At 51.0% G+C, this 22,174-nt stretch overlaps 1 protein-coding gene across 4 annotated transcripts in view; it reads right to left on the bottom strand.

Moving 5' to 3' along the window:
- LOC121272544 (hypoxia-inducible factor 1-alpha-like) overlaps window positions 1-22,174 on the bottom strand; it is a 104,592-nt gene that overhangs the window by 6,065 nt on the left and 76,353 nt on the right. For all 4 annotated transcript variants that reach the window (XM_041179181.1, XM_041179179.1, XM_041179180.1 and 1 more), the window contains 5 exons: window positions 10,295-10,497; window positions 8,142-8,248; window positions 3,772-3,919; window positions 2,384-2,559; window positions 1,179-1,417 (listed from right to left, as the gene is read on the bottom strand). In XM_041179181.1, coding sequence (XP_041035115.1) covers window positions 1,179-1,417; window positions 2,384-2,559; window positions 3,772-3,919; window positions 8,142-8,248; window positions 10,295-10,497 — 873 coding nt within the window. The remainder of the gene's footprint in view (window positions 1-1,178; window positions 1,418-2,383; window positions 2,560-3,771; window positions 3,920-8,141; window positions 8,249-10,294; window positions 10,498-22,174) is intronic.

Below are 22,174 nucleotides of genomic sequence, written 5' to 3'. Positions count from 1 at the left end.
CCCCCCAGTGAGAGTGAGCACCTTCAGGAACTGTACCCCCCCCCACAGTGAGAGTCAGCACCTTCAGGAACTGTCGCCCCCCAGTGAGAGTGAGCACATTCAGGAACTGTCCCCCAGTGAGAGTCAGCACCTTCAGGAACGGTCCCCCCCCAGTGAGAGTGAGCACATTCAGGAACTGTCCCCCAGTGAGAGTCAGCACCTTCAGGAACTGTCCCCCAGTGAGAGTCAGCACCTTCAGGAACTGTCCCCCAGTGAGAGTCAGCACCTTCAGGAACTGTCCCCCAGTGAGAGTCAGCACCTTCAGGAACTGTCCCCCAGTGAGAGTCAGCACCTTCAGGAACTGCCCCCCAGTGAGAGTCAGCACCTTCAGGAACGGTCCCCCCCCAGTGAGAGTGAGCACCTTCAGGAACTGTCCCCCAGTGAGAGTCAGCACCTTCAGGAACTGTACACCCCCACAGTGAGAGTCAGCACCTTCAGGAACTGCCCCCACAGTGAGAGTCAGCACCTTCAGGAACTGTCCCCCAGTGAGAGTCAGCACCTTCAGGAACTGTCCCCCAATGAGAGTCAGCACCTTCAGGAACTGCCCCCACAGTGAGAGTCAGCACCTTCAGGAACTGTCCCCCAGTGAGAGTCAGCACCTTCAGGAACTGTGCCCCAGTGAGAGTCAGCACCTTCAGGAACTGTCCCCCAGTGAGAGTCAGCACCTTCAGGAACTGTCCCCCAGTGAGAGTCAGCACCTTCAGGAACTGTGCCCCAGTGAGAGTCAGCACCTTCAGGAACTGTCCCCCCCTCAGTGAGAGTCAGCACCTTCAGGAACTGTCCCCCAGTGAGAGTCAGCACCTTCAGGAACTGTCCCCCCCTCAGTGAGAGTCAGCACCTTCAGGAACTGTCCCCCAGTGAGAGTCAGCACCTTCAGGAACTGTCCCCCAGTGAGAGTCAGCACCTTCAGGAACTGTCCCCAGTGAGAGTCAGCACCTTCAGAGGAGGAGTGTGGGACTGTGGCAAAAGATGAGAATATATCCCGGCGGACTTTGCAGCTCAGAGTTCCAGTGAGCTCTTGCAGCAGATCAACCGTTTCTGGAGCCAGTGTGGTGCAGAAGAGTACATCAATCCGTCACATTATCATCGCCAGTCCAAAGTGACTCCTGCCCCTCAGCACGTTCCCATCCCACACTCACCGTATCAGAACTTTCACAGCTATCCGGCATGGTCACTTCCCTCTCCCTTTTGTGTGCCTTGTTTAGTGGCTCTGAGTCCTGCCTTCTGTCGCTGCTGGATCTCAGCCCCTCTGGATGGTCGAAGATTGGGGACAGAAGTTTGCAGAGTTCGGGGGTGCAGAACTCCTCAGGTGACAGGGGCTCCTCGCTATCTTCAGGGAGTGTTTTGGTGAAGTGGAATGCTTTCGAATCTAACCGAACTGACACACAAAGGAACTGTAATTAGTGACGAAGATCTGGAATACAGCCCATGGGCTTGTCCAAATGGGTGGGCAGCATGCTGAGTGGTTCAGGTCCTAATCCAGACACATAAGCATAAAATCCAGGCTGACACTCCCAAGGAGGTACTGAGGGAGTGCTGCCCTGTCAGAGGGTCAGTACTGAGGGAGTGCAGCACTGTCAGAGGGTCAGGACTGAGGGAGTGCTGCACTGTCAGAGGGTCAGTACTGAGGGAGTGCTGCACCGTCAGAGGGTCAGTTCTGATGGAGTGCGGCACTGTCAGAGGGTCAGTACTGAGGGAGCGCTGCACTGTCAGAGGGTCAGGACTGAGGGAGTGCGGCACTGTCAGAGGGTCAGTACTGAGGGAGTGCTGCACTGTCAGAGGGTCAGTACTGAGGGAGTGCTGCACCGTCAGAGGGTCAGTACTGAGGGAGTGCGGCACTGTCAGAGGGTCAGTACTGAGGGAGTGCTGCACTGTCAGAGGGTCAGTACTGATGGAGTGCTGCACTGTTGGAGGGTCAGTAGTGAGGGAGTGCTGCACTGTCAGAGGGTCAGTACTGATGGAGTGCTGCACTGTTGGAGGGTCAGTAGTGAGGGAGTGCTGCACTGTTGGAGGGATCCTCTTTTAAATTGGATTTTAAATTGAGTCCGCGTCTTCCCTCTCAGTGGGTGTGAGTGATCCCATGACAGTATTTGAAGAAGAGCAGGGAGTTACATGCCCGTGCCAAAACATAGTGCTAAAACAAACGATCTGGTCATTATCCCTATACTGTTTGTGGGATCTTGCTGTGCGTAAATTGGGCTGCTACATTTCCCACATTACAACAGTGGCCACGCTTCAAAAAGTGCTTCCGTGGCCTTAAGACATCCTGGCTGTCGACCCATCCGAAATAATGATCAGTAAGGTAGCCTGTGGGTCCCTGTAGGTCCTCGAACCCCACGGGTACCTGTGAAATCCGGGGGCACGATGGTATCTCCAGGAGTTGGCGCCGGTTCATCCAGTTTCTCGGGACTCTGGTTGCACTGGACGAAGAGGTCCTGGTCTGTCTCGAGATCGGCGGCCTGCTCCCGGCTCCTCTCTCTCTGGTCTAAGGAGAAGATGACCGTGTCCTCTAACACTGAGCTGCAGAGAGAGAGCAGACACACTGTCAAACATCAGAGGCATAACAGGCATCAGCAAGCGCTTGCTGTTTAGGAGAGACGTTACTGCTGAATCGCATCTCACCAGAACCAGCGTAGAAGAAGCCTCACACTGATTTGTTTACCACTTGGCCCTCTGCCCTGTTCCTCCAGAAGCCCCCAGCCCTAAAAACTCCTGCCACTTTCTCTGGTTCCCATTGTGGTGAAATGTACCAGGAGAAAAGGGGTAAGATTTTGAGGTTAAGTTAGATAGGCCCGGCTTGTGTTCCCTCGAGTAGAGAGGATTAATTCTAATCGAGGTGTTTAAGATTATTAAGGGATTTGAAAGGGTCAATAGAGAGAAACTATTTCCTTTGATGGTTGGGGGGGGGGTGGGGGTGGGGGGAGTCTAGGACGATAGGGCAGAACTTTAGAATGACAGCCAGGCCATTGAGGGGTGATGTCAGGAAGCATTTCCTCACACAGCAGCCTGTCTTCCTCCCAACACTCCCAAGCTTGACATTACCCAATCACCACTGTCCTCAATCAGCTTCTTATCTTCAATTCCTGAACTGCGCGTGCGTGTGTCTGTCTGTCTGTATCTGTGTGTCTGTGTGTTTGTGTGTCTGTGTGTGTGTGTCTGTCTCTGTGTGTCTGTCTGTGTCTGTGTGTTTGTGTGTCTGCGTGTGTGTGTCTGTCTGTGTCTGTGTGTGTGTGTCTGTCTGTGTGTGTTTGTGTGTGTCTGTGTATGTGTGTCTGTGTGTTTGTGTGTGTGTCTGTGTATGTGTGTCTGTGTGTTTGTGTGTGTGTCTGTGTATGTGTGTCTGTGTGTTTGTGTGTCTGTGTGTGTGTGTCTGTGTGTGTGTGTCTGTCTCTGTGTGTCTGTCTGTGTCTGTGTGTGTGTTTGTATGTCTGTGTGCACGTGTATATGTTCATGTGTGTTTGTGTGTCTGTGTCTGTGTATGTGTGTGTTTGTGTGTCTGTGTCTGTGAGTGCATGTCTGTGCGTTTGTGTGTAAGTGTGTGTGTGTGTCTGTGCATGTGTGTTTGTGTGTCTGTGTGTGTGTGTGTGTGTGTGTGTTTTTTAATGAATGAATTCTCTGATGTATACTCTCTCTCTGCAGGACTTGAACCTGCCCACATCCACCAGGATTCCCCTCCCTGTTCTCTTCCCCCCAAACACATTGCCACTGGCACCTTGTCCAGGTGTAGCTCACCTGAGCACAGAGTTGATGCAGACGATGCATTGAGGCCTTGAGTTCTTGCTGTTGTAGATCGCAGTAGCTTGTGTCTTCAGCCAAACATACCCTCCATTCTTGGCCAGAAACCGGTATTGATCTGAGGTGACCTGACCCTTATTCAGCACTGGAAAGGGAGTGGAGAGGGTGCTGTTAGCCTGCAGAAATAACCTAGACAACGAGCTCACAAGGGAGAATCTGAGGAAGTGTCAGTCCTTAAGGGAGCATCACTCTGCCAGGGATCGTTACTCTGTGAGGGAGCAACACTCCACGAGGGAGAGTGACTTTGTGAGGGTTGGTCACTGCATGAGGGAGCATCACTTTCAAGGGATTATCACTCCACAAGGGAACAAAACTACACCAGGGAGCATCACCCTGCACCCAGGGAGCCTACAGACAGGAGCTTCTTAGCCTAGACGCCTCTACCCTTTGAAGGTACCGCTTTCTTTGATCAACGATGTTTGCTGCCCTATCTCCCTGAATCTTAAGTGGAACTTCAACCTCCTTTATCACTGACCCTGCCTGAGAAGCTCTGTTTCCAAATATGACTTTCCCCCCTAACTCCGAATAAACCCCAAACCCGTTCCAGACGTGAATCCCGCTGCTACAACTGGACCGGCTCCACCTGCACCTCCCTCCTGGGCGGGATTGGGTCCAGCTGTGATGCCCTCACAGCCAAACAGCCTGCTTGCCCACATTAAGAATGGCCACACGGGTGAGGTAGTGGATGCCAGGCGGCAACTGCTGGGGATGGTACTCAGCACCTTCAGGAGGGGAGGGGAACAAAGTGGGATGTGAAAGTCTGAGTGTCAGTCCAGTGGGGCTCTCTTCACATCTCCCTGAGTCTGTTAAATTTCCCCAAAGGACAGGAATGCTAAAGAATGATCTCAGATACCACACCCCACTCCTTCCCTATCTCTGCAACCTCATCCAATTCTGTAACCCTCCGATTCCGCACTACTTCATATCCCCCATTTTAATCGCTCCACCATTGGGGGCCTTGCCTTCAGCTTCCCTGGGCCCTGAGCTCTGGAATTCCCTCCCTAAACCTCCGCCCCTCTCTCTTCCTTTAAGGAGCTCCTTAAAACTGACCTCTTTGACCGAGATCTCGGTCACCTGCCCTAATATCTTCTTGTGTGGTTCAAATTTTGCCTGACAACGCTCTAGTGAAGAATCCCGGGCTGTTCAGGGTGCTATATGAATGCAACTTGTCGTTGTAGCACGGGCTGTGTGCACGGATGCTCTAGAGCTATATACAGCTCAAGGTGACTGACAGCTTTACAGTAAAGACCTTCCAACGCTTCGCTGAGTAAACAGCAGGATGAGTCCACCTGACCATGGTCCAAATAAAACCTGTTGCCTTGGTGGCATCAGATGAACCAAAACAGGCTTCAGGAGGTGCAGCAGGCCCAAAGGGCCTCCTGTCTCCCCAGCGGGCAGAGCCTCGGCTCATAGGCCCACAGAGAGGGATGCCAAGGGTCGGAGAGAAAGTGAGGGGCTTCAGGAAGCAGTGACACCCAATTCAGGAGCGAGGAAACGACTGAGGGAGTGCAGACAGAGGGAGGAGGAGGAGGAAGAGGAGAAGGGGAAACTGAGGGAGGGTGAGTGAGGGAAAGTATGAGCGAGGGAGGGTAAGAGCGAGGAAGGTCGATTGCGAGGGACGCGAGATTGAGGGAGGGGGATAGAGGGAAGGGAAGAGTCAGGAAGGGGAGGGACTGGGTTGGACTGAGTGATGGGATGATGAGCTAAGTGAAGCTGGAAGGAGGAGAGATGTTCAGAGAAAGGTCTGAACTCTAGGAGGAGTGAGAGATGGAGGTTCAGGCCATTGATCCTGTGGGCCAGGGTGAAGCCGCTGAACACACAAATCTTCCTGCCAGGCCTCTGGTCCTTTTATTCGATTTTCACCCCACCTGTCCTGAAAGCACAGATGTGAGGGGTGATTAACTGGAACTGGGCTTCGTAGGGGACATCTGTGTGTAGTGAGATAGCAGAGTGTGTGATGGCGTGTAGTGAAATACTGGGGATCCTTTCACTATCACAGGGTTAGATACAGAGTAAATCTCCCTCTTCCCCGTCCCCATCAAACACTCCCAGGACAGGTACAGCACGGGGTTAGATACAGAGTAAATCTCCCTCTACACTGTCCCCATCAAACACTCCCAGGACAGGTACAGCACGGGGTTAGATTCAGAGTAAATCTCCCTCTACACTGTCCCCATCAAACACTCCCAGGACTGGTACAGCACGGGGTTAGATACAGAGTAAAGCTCCCTCTACACTGTCCCCATCAAACACTCCCAGGACAGGTACAACACGGGGTTAGATTCAGAGTAAATCTCCCTCTACACTGTCCCCATCAAACACTCCCAGGACAGGTACAACATGGGGTTAGATACAGAGTAAACCTCCCTCTACACTGTCCCCATCAAACACTCCCAGGACAGGTACAGCACAGGGTTAGATACAGAGTAAATCTCCCTCTACACTGTTCACATCAACACTCCCAGGACAGGTACAGCACGGGGTTAGATACAGAGTAAAGCTCCCTCTACACTGTCCCCATCAAACACTCCCAGGACAGGTACAGCACGGGGTTAGATACAGAGTAAAGCTCCCTCTACACTGTCCTCATCAAACACTCCCAGGGCAGGTACAGCACGGGGTTAGATACAGAGTAAATCTCCCTCTTCCCCGTCCCCATCAAACACTCCCAGGACAGGTACAGCACGGGGTTAGATACAGAGTAAATCTCCCTCTACACAGTCCCCATCAAACACTCCCAGGACAGGTACAGCACGGGGTTAGATACAGAGTAAATCTCCCTCTACACAGTCCCCATCAAACACTCCCAGGACAGGTACAGCACGGGGTTAGATACAGAGTAAATCTCCCTCTACACAGTCCCCATCAAACACTCCCAGGACAGGTACAGCACGGGGTTAGATACTGAGTAAATCTCCCTCTTCCCCGTCCCCATCAAACACTCCCAGGACAGGTACAGCACGGGGTTAGATACAGAGTAAATCTCCCTCTACACAGTCCCCATCAAACACTCCCAGGACAGGTACAGCACGGGGTTAGATACTGAGTAAATCTCCCTCTTCCCCGTCCCCATCAAACACTCCCAGGACAGGTACAGCACGGGGTTAGATACAGAGTAAATCTCCCTCTACACAGTCCCCATCAAACACTCCCAGGACAGGTACAGCACGGGGTTAGATACAGAGTAAATCTCCCTCTACACAGTCCCCATCAAACACTCCCAGGACAGGTACAGCACGGGGTTAGATACAGAGTAAATCTCCCTCTACACAGTCCCCATCAAACACTCCCAGGACAGGTACAGCACGGGGTTAGATACTGAGTAAATCTCCCTCTTCCCCGTCCCCATCAAACACTCCCAGGACAGGTACAGCACGGGGTTAGATACAGAGTAAATCTCCCTCTACACAGTCCCCATCAAACACTCCCAGGACAGGTACAGCACGGGGTTAGATACTGAGTAAATCTCCCTCTTCCCCGTCCCCATCAAACACTCCCAGGGCAGGTACAGAACGGGGTTAGATACAGAGTAAAGCTCCCTCTACACTGTCCCCATCAAACACTCCCAGGACAGGTACAGCACGGGGTTAGATACAGAGTAAAGCTCCCTCTACACTGTCCCCATCAAACACTCCCAGGACAGGTACAGCACGGGGTTAGATACAGAGTAAAGCTTCCTCTACACTGTCCCCATCAAACACTCCCAGGGCAGGTACAGCACGGGGTTAGATACAGAGTAAAGCTTCCTCTACACTGTCCCCATCAAACACTCCCAGGACAGGTACAGCACAGGGTTAGATACAGAGTAAATCTCCCTCTACACTGTCCCCATCAAACACTCCCAGGACAGGTACAGCACGGGGTTAGATACAGAGTAAATCTCCCTCTACACTGTCCCCATCAAACACTCCCAGGGCAGGTACAGCACGGGGTTAGATACAGAGTAAATCTCCATCTACACTGTCCCCATCAAACACTCCCAGGACAGGGACAGCACGGGGTTAGATACAGAGTAAATCTCCCTCTACACTGTCCACATCAAACACTCCCAGGACAGGTACAGCACGGGGTTAGATACAGAGTAAAGCTCCCACTCCATTGCTTCTTAATGTGTCTCATTCCTGACCAAAGATGTGTGTCCTTCTGCCCCAGTGACCTTTCCTCCTCCAGCCATCCTAAGTTGCTGCCTATATTGATACTTGGGCCTGTCTTAGCGTCGATAGCCTAGGCTGGGATGAAGTTGGGGTCACTGCCCTGTCCAGTGGGTGGACAGGCTTGTGGACAATTACAGAAGGGGAAATACTTACAGATACGGTGTGTCTTGGTCATGTGATCGGAGTCCAGCGAATGATAGAACTCGTAGGAAGTGTGTCCAAGCATTGCCTTCGGGTGGTAACCAATCAGATCAGTGATTCTGCAGAAAGAGAGAGGGAGAGTCGCGGATTGGCCAACAGGAGCTCAGCATCAACGCTCACATCACAATGTGGGTGGTTTCCATTACTGGCCCACCCACAGTGTGCCTAGCCCAGTGTCACTCTGTCCCGTCCTACCCTGCGCCTTGTCTTCTGCCCCGCGGCAGGGCAATACATTTCTCTATCCATCTTCCTCTTCCACCGCCCACTCCCCCACGCGGGTTGGCATGTTCCACCCGTGTTGTTCTGGCATGGCGCCTCGGGTATTGTCCTGATCCTGTGCACGTTGTCGTGAGGGGGGGGGGGGCGTTGGTTGGGAAGCGGACCACTGCCCGCGATCAGGGGCTGGACTGCGATGCCTCGCTGGCCAGTTGAGGGTCACCTAGCGTGGAAACACGCGTGTGGCAGCTCTGCCCGTGTGAAGGGGGGCAAGGGGAGGGTGAGAGCGCAGGTTGGTGCACACGCGCGCGGGTGTGTGGGCTGGAACAGCTCCCTGAGGCACAGGGAGACAAAGAGCTTAAAACATTAAAAATAAAGGTCTTAAAAAAAAAAGGTGACAAAACAGGTGACCCAGTCACGTTACAAATGAAATGTTAAAATTTAAATTTTAATTCTATTCGCCGTTGGACACCTCGTCCCACCCACCCGCGGATGAGATTTCCTCAAAAAAATGCAAAGGCCAACGGACAGCGAAAAGTTTCTTTCAATTCTAACTTTAATGGCTTCAATCGGCCTATTCATTGTTGGCGGGGTGGGGGGGGGGGAGGCGTTGCCAACTCTGGTGTGTGCCCGTCAATCGGAATATGGCGGGAATGCGCGATGATGTCGGGGGGCTCGCTTGACATCATCGCCCATCATTTTACGCTCAGTAGGGTCAGGTGCGTGCCCACCCCACGAGCATTATATTCTGACCGTGGTGTCTTGTGTGTTGTTTTGATCCAGTGCCTGTCGGCACGGTGTGCTGTGTTCTGATCCCATGGTTCATGGTACGTGCCTCAGATCTGCTACCCAGTGGCTGATGGTTCGTGACAGTTAAGGAGAGTTTTTTGGATTGTTGGAGGGTAATGTCCTTCCCCCACTCAGTCCAAGGGCTGGAACGTTGCCAGTGACAAATAGTTCGACTGCACATTGAACCCTCCAGGATGGAATTTAACCCCTTGAGCTCCGGCCTTATGTCATTTTGTTATTGTCAAGATGAAACTCAAGATTGAGCAAGTCTCCAAAGTTGCTGCAACAGCACAGCCCACCCATGATCCCCCCCACCTACAAGGACAAAGGCGTCAGGTCCATGGGAACACCACCACCTTTCAGTTCCCCTCCCAGCTACACACGCCATTATAGCTTGGGCTGCTCCCTCACTGCTTCTGGGTCAATGTCCCGGAACACCTTACCAAAACCCCTCACCCTGATAATACGGCGGTTCAGTGGGTAGCGCCTTGCAGGAAGGTTGTGTGTTCAAGCCCCACTCCATGAGAAGGAGGCCATTCAGCCCATCGAGGCCATGCTGGCACTCTACAAGAGCAATTCAGCTAGCCCACTCCCCTCCCTGCCCTTTCCCTGTAGCCCTGCTAATTTTTTCTCTTCAGATAATTATTCAATTCCCTTAGAAAGCCATGCCATGCTCCACCACACCCTCAGGCAGCGCATTCCAGATCCTAACCGCTCGCTTGTGTGAAAAAGGTTCAACTCATGTCTCCTTTGCCTCTCTTGTCAATCGTTTTAACTCGGTGTCCTTTGGTTCTTGATCCTTCCACCAATGAGGACAGTTTCTCCCGATCTACTTTCTCCAGACCCCTCATGATTTTAAACACCTCGATCAAATCTCCTCTCAGCCTTCTCCAAGAAGAACAGCCCCAGCTTCTCCAATCTACCCACATAACTGAAATCCCTCATCTCTGGAACGATTTCTTAAATCTTTTTCTGCACCCTCTCTAAAGCCTTCACTTCCTCCCTAAAGTGCGGTGCCCAGAATCGAACACAATCCTCCAGATGATCCAGTTGGGACTTCTTAATGTAACTCTAATGTCAATATTAATCTATTTCCTTACTTCTGGTCACAGTAAATGAACTTCATGTCCAAGCTATGGTGACTCAGGAAGGTCTTGCTGTCCAACGAAATCTCAATGTTGGATGGGTGTGGAATAGGTTCACAGATCATCAACAGGAAGGACATTGGGAATTCTGGGAACCCGCTGTCGGCAATCTGGCTGCTCATCTCACATCTCTTCACATGTCCTGTGCAGTGCAACACCTGCAGTGTCATCAAGTTAAACATTTCAGTAAAAGTGTCTATAGCCCACCCACTGGATCCTCATACCCGAAATATCCCATCTCCTGGGTCTCAACTTGAACTAAATACTCAAAGATGAACTCGTAGCAGATACTCAGAGCTTGTTACCTGTACCCAACACGGGTCAGTGACCATTGAACTGTACCCAACACGGGTCAGTACCCATTGAACTGTACCCAACACAGGTCAGTGCCCATTGAACTGTACCCAACATGGGTCAGTGTCCATTGAACTGTACCCAACATGGGTCAGTGCCCATTGAACTGTACCCAACACAGGTCAGTACCCATTGAACTGTAACCAACACAGATCAGTGCCCATTGAACAGTACCCAACACAGGTCAATGCCCATTGAACTGTACGCAACACTGTTCAATGCCCACTGATATATACCCAACGCGGATCAGTGCCCATTGAACTGTACCCAACACAGGTCAGTGCCCATGGAACTGTACCCAACACAGGTCAGTGCCCATTCAACTTTACCCAACATGGATCGGTGCCCATTGAACTGTACCCAACACAGGTCAGTGCCCATTGAACTGTACCCAACATGGGTCAGTGCTCATTGAACTGTACCCAACACGGTTTAGTGCCCATTGAATTGTACCCAACATGGGTCAGGGCCCATTGAACTGTACCCAACACAGGTCAGTGCCCATTGAACTGTATCCAACACAGGTCAGTGCCCATTGAACTGTACCCAGCATGGGTCAGTGCCCATTGAACTGTACCCAACTCAGGTCAGTGCCCATTGAACTGCACCCAAAATGGGTCAGTGCCCATTGATCTGTACCCAACACAGGTCAGTGCCCATTGAAATGTAACCAACACGGGTCACTGCCCTTTGAACTGTAGCCAACACAGGTTAGTGCCCATTGAACTGTACCCAAAATGGGTCAGTGCCCATTGAACTTTACCCAACACAGGACAGTGCCCATTGAACTGTACCCAACATGGGTCAGTGCCCATTGTACTTTACCCAACACAGGACAGTGCCCATTGAACTGAACCCAACATGGATCGGCGCCCATTGAACTGTACGCAACACAGGTCAGTGCCCAATGAACTGTACCCAACATGGGTCAGTGCCCATTGAATTGTACCCAACATGGGTCAGTGCCCATTGAACTGTACCCAAGATGAGTCAGTGCCCATTGAACAGTACCCAACATGGGTCCGTGCCCACTGAACTGTACCAAACATGGTTCAGTGCCCATTGAACTGTAACCAAAATGCGACAGTGCCTATTAAACTGTACCCAACATGGGTCAGTGCCCATTGAACTGTACCCAATACGGGTCAGTGCCAATTGAACTGTACCCAACATGAGTTAGTGCCCATTGAACTGTACCCAACATGGGTCTGTGCCCATTGAACTGTACCCAACATGGGTCAGTGCCCTTTGAACTGTACCCAACATGGGTCAGTGCCCATTGAACTATACCCAACATGTGTCAGTGCCCATTGAATTGTACCCAACATGGGTCAGTGCCCATTGAACTGTACCCAAGATGAGTCAGTGCCCATTCAACTGTACCCAACATGGGTCCATGCCCACTGAACTGTACCCAACATGGGACAGTGGCCATTGAACTGTAAGCAAAATGCGACAGTGCCTATTAAACTGTACCCAACATGGGTCAGTGCCCATTGAACTGTACCCAACTCGACTCAGTGCGCATTGAACTTTACCCAGCAGAGGGCAGTGCCCATTGAACTGTACCCAACTTGGATAAGTGCCCTTTGAACTGTACCCAACACAGGTCAGTGCCCATTGAACTGTACCCAACACAGGTCAGTACCCATTGAACTGTAACCAACACAGATCAGTGCCCATTGAACAGTACCCAACACAGGTCAATGCCCATTGAACTGTACGCAACACTGTTCAATGCCCACTGATATATACCCAACGCGGATCAGTGCCCATTGAACTGTACCCAACACAGGTCAGTGCCCATGGAACTGTACCCAACACAGGTCAGTGCCCATTCAACTTTACCCAACATGGATCGGTGCCCATTGAACTGTACCCAACACAGGTCAGTGCCCATTGAACTGTACCCAACATGGGTCAGTGCTCATTGAACTGTACCCAACACGGTTTAGTGCCCATTGAATTGTACCCAACATGGGTCAGGGCCCATTGAACTGTACCCAACACAGGTCAGTGCCCATTGAACTGTATCCAACACAGGTCAGTGCCCATTGAACTGTACCCAGCATGGGTCAGTGCCCATTGAACTGTACCCAACTCAGGTCAGTGCCCATTGAACTGCACCCAAAATGGGTCAGTGCCCATTGATCTGTACCCAACACAGGTCAGTGCCCATTGAAATGTAACCAACACGGGTCACTGCCCTTTGAACTGTAGCCAACACAGGTTAGTGCCCATTGAACTGTACCCAAAATGGGTCAGTGCCCATTGAACTTTACCCAACACAGGACAGTGCCCATTGAACTGTACCCAACATGGGTCAGTGCCCATTGTACTTTACCCAACACAGGACAGTGCCCATTGAACTGAACCCAACATGGATCGGCGCCCATTGAACTGTACGCAACACAGGTCAGTGCCCAATGAACTGTACCCAACATGGGTCAGTGCCCATTGAATTGTACCCAACATGGGTCAGTGCCCATTGAACTGTACCCAAGATGAGTCAGTGCCCATTGAACTGTACCCAACATGGGTCCGTGCCCACTGAACTGTACCAAACATGGTTCAGTGCCCATTGAACTGTAACCAAAATGCGACAGTGCCTATTAAACTGTACCCAACATGGGTCAGTGCCCATTGAACTGTACCCAATACGGGTCAGTGCCAATTGAACTGTACCCAACATGAGTTAGTGCCCATTGAACTGTACCCAACATGGGTCTGTGCCCATTGAACTGTACCCAACATGGGTCAGTGCCCTTTGAACTGTAACCAACATGGGTCAGTGGCCATTGAACTGTAAGCAAAATGCGACAGTGCCTATTAAACTGTACCCAACATGGGTCAGTGCCCATTGAACTGTACCCAACTCGACTCAGTGCGCATTGAACTTTACCCAGCAGAGGGCAGTGCCCATTGAACTGTACCCAACTTGGATAAGTGCCCTTTGAACTGTACCCAACACAGATCAGTGCCCATTGAACTGTACCCAACATGGGTCAGTGCCCATTGAACAGTACCCAACATGGGTCAGTGCCAATTGAACTGTACCCAACACAGGTCAGTGCCCATTGAACTGTACACCAACATGGATCAGCGCCCATTGAACTGTACCCAACGTAGGTCAGTGCTCATTGAACTGTACCCAACATGGGTCAATGCCCATTGAACTGTACGCAACACAGGTCAGTGCCCATTGAATTGTACCCAACATGGGTCAGTGCCCATTGAACTGTACCCAACACAGGTCAGTGCCCATTGAACCGTACCCAACATGGGTCAGTGCCCATTGAACTGTACCCAACATGGGTCAGTGCCAATTGATCTGCACCCAACACAGGTCAGTGCCCATTGAAATGTAAACAACATGAGTCAGTGCCCATTGAACTGTACCCAACATGGGTCTGTGCCCATTGAACTGTACCCAACATGGGTCAGTGTCCATTGAACTTTACACAACTCGAGTCAGTGCCCATTGAACTGTACCCAACACAGGTCAGCGCCATTGAACTGTACCCAATACGGGTCACTGCCCATTGAACTGTACCCAACATGAGTTAGTACCCATTGTACGGTACCCAACATGGGTCCGTGCCCTTTGAATTGTACCCAACAAGGATCATTGCCCATTGAACTATACCCAAAACGCACCAGTGCCTATTAAACGGTACCCAACATGGGTCAGTGCCATTTGAATTGTACCCAACAAGGATCATTGCCCATTGAACTGTACCCAAAACGCACCAGTGCCTATTAAACGGTACCCAACATGGGTCAGTGCCCATTGAACTGTACCCAACTCGAGTCAGTGCCCATTGAAATGTACCCAACACAGATCAGTCCCCATTGAACTGTACACAACATGGGTCAGTGCCCTTTGAACTGTACCCAACATGGGTCAGTGCCAATTGAACTGTACCCAACACAGGTCAGTGCTCATTGAACTGTACCCAACATGGATCGGTGCCCATTGAACTGTACCCAACACAGGTCAGTGCCCATTGAACTGTACCCAACATGGGTCAATGCCCAATGAACTAAACCCAACACGGGTCAGTGCCCATTGAATTGTACCCAACATGGGTCAGTGCCCATTGAATTGTATCCAACACAGGTCAGTACCCATTGAACTGTACCCAACATGGGTCAGTGCCCATTGAACTGTACGCAAAATGGGTCAGTGCCCATTGAACTGTACCCCATATGAGATAGTGACCATTGAACTGTACCCAACATGGGTCAGTACCCATTGAACTGTACCCAACGTGGGTCAGTGCCCATTGAACTGTACCCAACACGGGTCAGCCCCCATAGAACTGTACCCAACATGGGTCAGTGCCCATTGAACCGTGCCCAACACAGGTCGGTGCCCATTGAACTGTACCCAACACAGGTTCAGTGTCCATTCAACTGTACCCAACACAGGTCAGTGGCCATTGAATGGTACCCAACATGGGTCAGTGCCCATTGAACTGTACCCAACACAGAACAGTGCCCATTGAACTGTACCGAACACAGGTCAGTGTCCATTGAACTGTACCAAACACAGGTCAGTGGCCATTGAATGGTACCCAACACGGGTCAGTGCCCATTGAACTGTACCCAACACAGAACAGTGCCCATTGAACTGTACCCAACACAAGTCAGTGCCCATTGAACTGTACCCAACACGGGTCCAGTGCCCATTGAACTGTACCCAACATGGGTCAGTGCCCATTGAACTGTACCTGACACGGGTCAGTGCCCATTCAACTGTACCCCATATGGGTCAGTGCCCATTGAACTGTACCCAACATGGGTCAGTGCCCATTGAACCGTGCCCAACGCAGGTCAGTGCCCATTGAACCATACCCAACAATGGGTCCGTGCCCATTGAACTGTAGCTGACACGGGTCAGTGCCCATTCAACTGTACCCAGCATGGGTCAGTGCCCATTGAACTGTACCTGACACGGTTATTGCCCGTTGAACTGTACCCAACATGGGTCAGTGCCCATTGAATTGTACCCAACACAGGTCAGTGCCCATTGAACTGTACACAATATGGGTCAGTGTCCATTGAACTTTACCCAACTCGAGTCAGTGCCCATTGAACTGTACCCAACACAGGTCAGCGACCATTGAACTGTACCCAATACGGGTCACTGCCCATTGAACTGTACACAACATGGGTCAGTGCCCATTGAGCAGTACCCAACATGGGTCAGTGCCCATCGAACTGTACCCAACACAGGTCTGTGCCCATTGAACTTTACCCAACATGGGTCAGTGCCCATCGAACTGTACACAACATGGGTCAGTGCCCATTGAACTGTACCCAACATGGTTCAGTGCCCATTGAACTGTACCCAACATGAGTCAGTGCCCATTCAACTGTACCCAACATGGGTCAGTGCCCATTGAACTGTACCCAACATGGGTCACTGCCCATTGAACTGTACCCAACTCGAGTCAGTGTCCATTGCACTGTACCCAACACAGGTCAGTGCCCATTGAACTGTACACAACACAGGTCAGTATCCATTGAAATGTACCCAACACAGGTTGGTGCCCATTGAACTGTACCCAACACAGGTTCAGTGTCCATTCAACTGTACCCAACACAGGTCAGTGCCCATTGAATGGTACCCAACATGGGTCAGTGCCCATTGAACTGTACCCAACACAAAACAGTGCCCATTGAACTGTACCCAACACAGTTCAGTGTCCATTGAACTGCACCCAACACAGGTCAGTGCCCATTGAATGGTACCCAACATGGGTCAGTGCCCATTGAACTGTACACAACACAGAACAGTGCCCATTGAACTGTACCCAACACAGGTCAGTGCCCATTGAACTGTACCCAACACAGGTCAGTGCCCATTGAACTGTACCCAACACGGGTCCAGTGCCCATTGAACTGTACCCAACATGGGTCAGTGCCCATTGAACTGTACCCAACATGGGTCAGTGCCCATTGAACTGTACCCAACACAGGTCAATGCCCATTGAACTGTACCCAACACAGGTCAGTACCCATTGAACTGTACCCAACACAGGTCAGTGCCCATTGAACTGTACCCAACATGAATCAGTGCCCATTGAATTGTACCCAACACAGGTCAGTGCCCAATGAACTGTACCCAACATGTGTCAGTGCCCATTGAACTGTATCCAACACAGTTCAGTGCCCATTGAACTGTACCCAACACGGGTCAGCCCCCATAGAACTGTACCCAACATGGGTCAGTGCCCATTGAACCGTGCCCAACACAGGTCGGTGCCCATTGAACTGTACCCAACACAGGTTCAGTGTCCATTCAACTGCACCCAACACAGGTCAGTGCCCAATGAACTGTACCCAACATGTGTCAGTGCCCATTGAACTGTATCCAACACAGTTCAGTGCCCATTGAACTGTACCCAACAAAGGTCAGTGACCATTGAACTGAACCCAACTCGAGTCAGTGCCCATTGAACTGTACCCAATATGGGTCACTGCCCATTGAACTGTACACAACATGGGTCAGTGCCCATTGAACTGTAACCCACTCAGGTCATTGCCCATTGAACTGTACCCAACATGGGTCAGTGCCCATTGAACTGTACCCAACATGGGTCAGTGCCCATTGAACTGTACCCAACGTGGGTCAGTGCCCATTGAACTGTACCCAACACGGGTCAGCCCCCATAGAACTGTACCCAACATGGGTCAGTGCCCATTGAACCGTGCCCAACACAGGTCGGTGCCCATTGAACTGTACCCAACACAGGTTCAGTGTCCATTCAACTGCACCCAACACAGGTCAGTGCCCATTGAATTGTACCCAACATGGGTCAGTGCCCATTGAACTGTACCCAACACAGAACAGTGCCCATTGAACTGTACCCAACACAGGTCAGTGCCCATTGAACTGTACCCAACACAGGTCAGTGCCCATTGAACTGTACCCAACACGGGTCCAGTGCCCATTGAACTGTACCCAACATGGGTCAGTGCCCATTGAACTGTACCCAACATGGGTCAGTGCCCATTGAACTGTACCCTACACAGGTCAATGCCCATTGAAATGTACCCAACACAGGTCAGTACCCATTGAACTGTACCCAACACAGGTCAGTGCCCATTGAACTGTACCCAACATGAATCAGTGCCCATTGAATTGTACCCAACACAGGTCAGTGCCCAATGAACTGTACCCAACATGTGTCAGTGCCCATTGAACTGTATCCAACACAGTTCAGTGCCCATTGAACTGTACCCAACACAGGTCAGTGACCATTGAACTGTACCCAACTCGAGTCAGTGCCCATTGAACTGTACCCAATATGGGTCAGTGCCCATTGAACTGTACACAACATGGGTCAGTGCCCATTGAACTGTAACCCACTCAGGTCATTGCCCATTGAACTGTACCCAACATGGGTCAGTGCCCATTGAACTGTACCCAACATAGGTCAGTGCCCATTGATATGTAGCCAACATGGGTCCAGTGCCCATTTAACTGTACCCAACATGGGTCAGTGCCCATTGAACTGTACACAACATGGATCAGTGCCCATTGAATTGTACCCAACACAGGTCTGTGCCCATTGAACTGTACCCAACACGGGTCAGTGCCCATTGAACTGTACCCAGCAGGGGTTAGTGCCCATTGAGTTGTACCCAACATGGGTCAGTGCCCATTCAACTGTACCCAGCATGGGTCAGTGCCCATTGAACTGTACCTGACACGGTTATTGCCCGTTGAACTGTACCCAACATGGGTCAGTGCCCATTGAATTGTACCCAACACAGGTCAGTGCCCATTGAACTGTACACAATATGGGTCAGTGTCCATTGAACTTTACCCAACTCGAGTCAGTGCCCATTGAACTGTACCCAACACAGGTCAGCGACCATTGAACTGTACCCAATACGGGTCACTGCCCATTGAACTGTACACAACATGGGTCAGTGCCCATTGAGCAGTACCCAACATGGGTCAGTGCCCATCGAACTGTACCCAACACAGGTCTGTGCCCATTGAACTTTACCCAACATGGGTCAGTGCCCATCGAACTGTACACAACATGGGTCAGTGCCCATTGAACTGTACCCAACATGGTTCAGTGCCCATTGAACTGTACCCAACATGAGTCAGTGCCCATTCAACTGTACCCAACATGGGTCAGTGCCCATTGAACTGTACCCAACATGGGTCACTGCCCATTGAACTGTACCCAACTCGAGTCAGTGTCCATTGCACTGTACCCAACACAGGTCAGTGCCCATTGAACTGTACACAACACAGGTCAGTATCCATTGAAATGTACCCAACACAGGTTGGTGCCCATTGAACTGTACCCAACACAGGTTCAGTGTCCATTCAACTGTACCCAACACAGGTCAGTGCCCATTGAATGGTACCCAACATGGGTCAGTGCCCATTGAACTGTACCCAACACAAAACAGTGCCCATTGAACTGTACCCAACACAGTTCAGTGTCCATTGAACTGCACCCAACACAGGTCAGTGCCCATTGAATGGTACCCAACATGGGTCAGTGCCCATTGAACTGTACACAACACAGAACAGTGCCCATTGAACTGTACCCAACACAGGTCAGTGCCCATTGAACTGTACCCAACACAGGTCAGTGCCCATTGAACTGTACCCAACACGGGTCCAGTGCCCATTGAACTGTACCCAACATGGGTCAGTGCCCATTGAACTGTACCCAACATGGGTCAGTGCCCATTGAACTGTACCCAACACAGGTCAGTGCCCATTGAACTGTACCCAACACAGGTCAGTACCCATTGAACTGTACCCAACACAGGTCAGTGCCCATTGAACTGTACCCAACATGAATCAGTGCCCATTGAATTGTACCCAACACAGGTCAGTGCCCAATGAACTGTACCCAACATGTGTCAGTGCCCATTGAACTGTATCCAACACAGTTCAGTGCCCATTGAACTGTACCCAACACGGGTCAGCCCCCATAGAACTGTACCCAACATGGGTCAGTGCCCATTGAACCGTGCCCAACACAGGTCGGTGCCCATTGAACTGTACCCAACACAGGTTCAGTGTCCATTCAACTGCACCCAACACAGGTCAGTGCCCAATGAACTGTACCCAACATGTGTCAGTGCCCATTGAACTGTATCCAACACAGTTCAGTGCCCATTGAACTGTACCCAACACAGGTCAGTGACCATTGAACTGAACCCAACTCGAGTCAGTGCCCATTGAACTGTACCCAATATGGGTCACTGCCCATTGAACTGTACACAACATGGGTCAGTGCCCATTGAACTGTAACCCACTCAGGTCATTGCCCATTGAACTGTACCCAACATGGGTCAGTGCCCATTGAACTGTACCCAACATGGGTCAGTGCCCATTGAACTGTACCCAACGTGGGTCAGTGCCCATTGAACTGTACCCAACACGGGTCAGCCCCCATAGAACTGTACCCAACATGGGTCAGTGCCCATTGAACCGTGCCCAACACAGGTCGGTGCCCATTGAACTGTACCCAACACAGGTTCAGTGTCCATTCAACTGCACCCAACACAGGTCAGTGCCCATTGAATGGTACCCAACATGGGTCAGTGCCCATTGAACTGTACCCAACACAGAACAGTGCCCATTGAACTGTACCCAACACAGGTCAGTGCCCATTGAACTGTACCCAACACAGGTCAGTGCCCATTGAACTGTACCCAACACGGGTCCAGTGCCCATTGAACTGTACCCAACATGGGTCAGTGCCCATTGAACTGTACCCAACATGGGTCAGTGCCCATTGAACTGTACCCTACACAGGTCAATGCCCATTGAAATGTACCCAACACAGGTCAGTACCCATTGAACTGTACCCAACACAGGTCAGTGCCCATTGAACTGTACCCAACATGAATCAGTGCCCATTGAATTGTACCCAACACAGGTCAGTGCCCAATGAACTGTACCCAACATGTGTCAGTGCCCATTGAACTGTATCCAACACAGTTCAGTGCCCATTGAACTGTACCCAACACAGGTCAGTGACCATTGAACTGTACCCAACTCGAGTCAGTGCCCATTGAACTGTACCCAATATGGGTCACTGCCCATTGAACTGTACACAACATGGGTCAGTGCCCATTGAACTGTAACCCACTCAGGTCATTGCCCATTGAACTGTACCCAACATGGGTCAGTGCCCATTGAACTGTACCCAACATAGGTCAGTGCCCATTGATATGTAGCCAACATGGGTCCAGTGCCCATTTAACTGTACCCAACATGGGTCAGTGCCCATTGAACTGTACACAACATGGATCAGTGCCCATTGAATTGTACCCAACACAGGTCTGTGCCCATTGAACTGTACCCAACACGGGTCAGTGCCCATTGAACTGTACCCAGCAGGGGTTAGTGCCCATTGAGTTGTACCCAACATGGGTCAGTGCCCATTGAACTGTACCCAACATGGGTTAGTGCCCATTGAACTGTACCCAACATGGGTCAGTGCCCATTGAGTTGTACCCAAAATTGGTCAGTGCCCATTGAACTGTACACTACACAGGTCAGTTCCCATTGAACTGTATCCAACATGGGTCAGTGCCCATTCAACTGTACCCAACACAGGTCAGTGCCCATTGAAATGTACCCAACGTGGGTCAGTGCCCATTGAACTGTACCCAACACGGGTCAGCCCCCATAGAACTGTACCCAACATGGGTCAGTGCCCATTGAACCGTGCTCAACATAGGTCAGTGCCCATTGAACCATACCCAACAATGGGTCCGTGCCCATTGAACTGTACCTGACATGGGTCAGTGCCCTTTCAACTTTACCCAACATGGGTCAGTGCCCATTGAACTGTACCCGACACGGACATTGCCCATTGAACTGTACCCAACATGGGTCAGTGCCCATTGAACTGTAACCAACACAGGTCAGTGCCCATTGAACTGTACCCAATATGGGTCAGTGTCCCTTGAACGTTACCCAACTCGAGTCAGTGCCCATTGAACTGTACCCAACACAGGTCAGCGCCCATTGAACTGTACCAAATACGGGTCACTGCCCATTGAACTGTACACAACTTGGGTCAGTGCCCATTGAACTGTACCCAACATGGGTCAATTCCCATCGAACTGTACCCAACACAGGTCTGTGCCCATTGAACTTTACCCAACATGGGTCAGTGCCCATTGAACTGTACACAACATGGGTCAGAGCCCATTGAACTGTACCCAACATGGGTCAGTGTCCATTGAACTGTACCCAACATGAGTCAGTGCCCATTGAACTGTACCCAAAACGCGTCAGTGCCCATTGAAATGTACCCCACACAGAGCAGTCCCCATTGAACTATACACAACATGGGTCAGTGCCCATTGAACTGTAGCCAACATGGGTCAGTGCCAATTGAACTGTACCCAACACAGGTCAGTGCTCATTGAACTGTACCCAACATGGATCAGTGCCCATTGAACTGTACCCAACACAGG

Source organism: Carcharodon carcharias, chromosome 34 (assembly GCF_017639515.1).
Source record: "Carcharodon carcharias isolate sCarCar2 chromosome 34, sCarCar2.pri, whole genome shotgun sequence".
Taxonomy (NCBI): Eukaryota; Metazoa; Chordata; class Chondrichthyes; order Lamniformes; family Lamnidae; genus Carcharodon; species Carcharodon carcharias.
The sequence above is the reverse complement of the archived record's forward strand: the minus strand, read 5'-3'. Positions and strand labels throughout refer to the sequence as shown.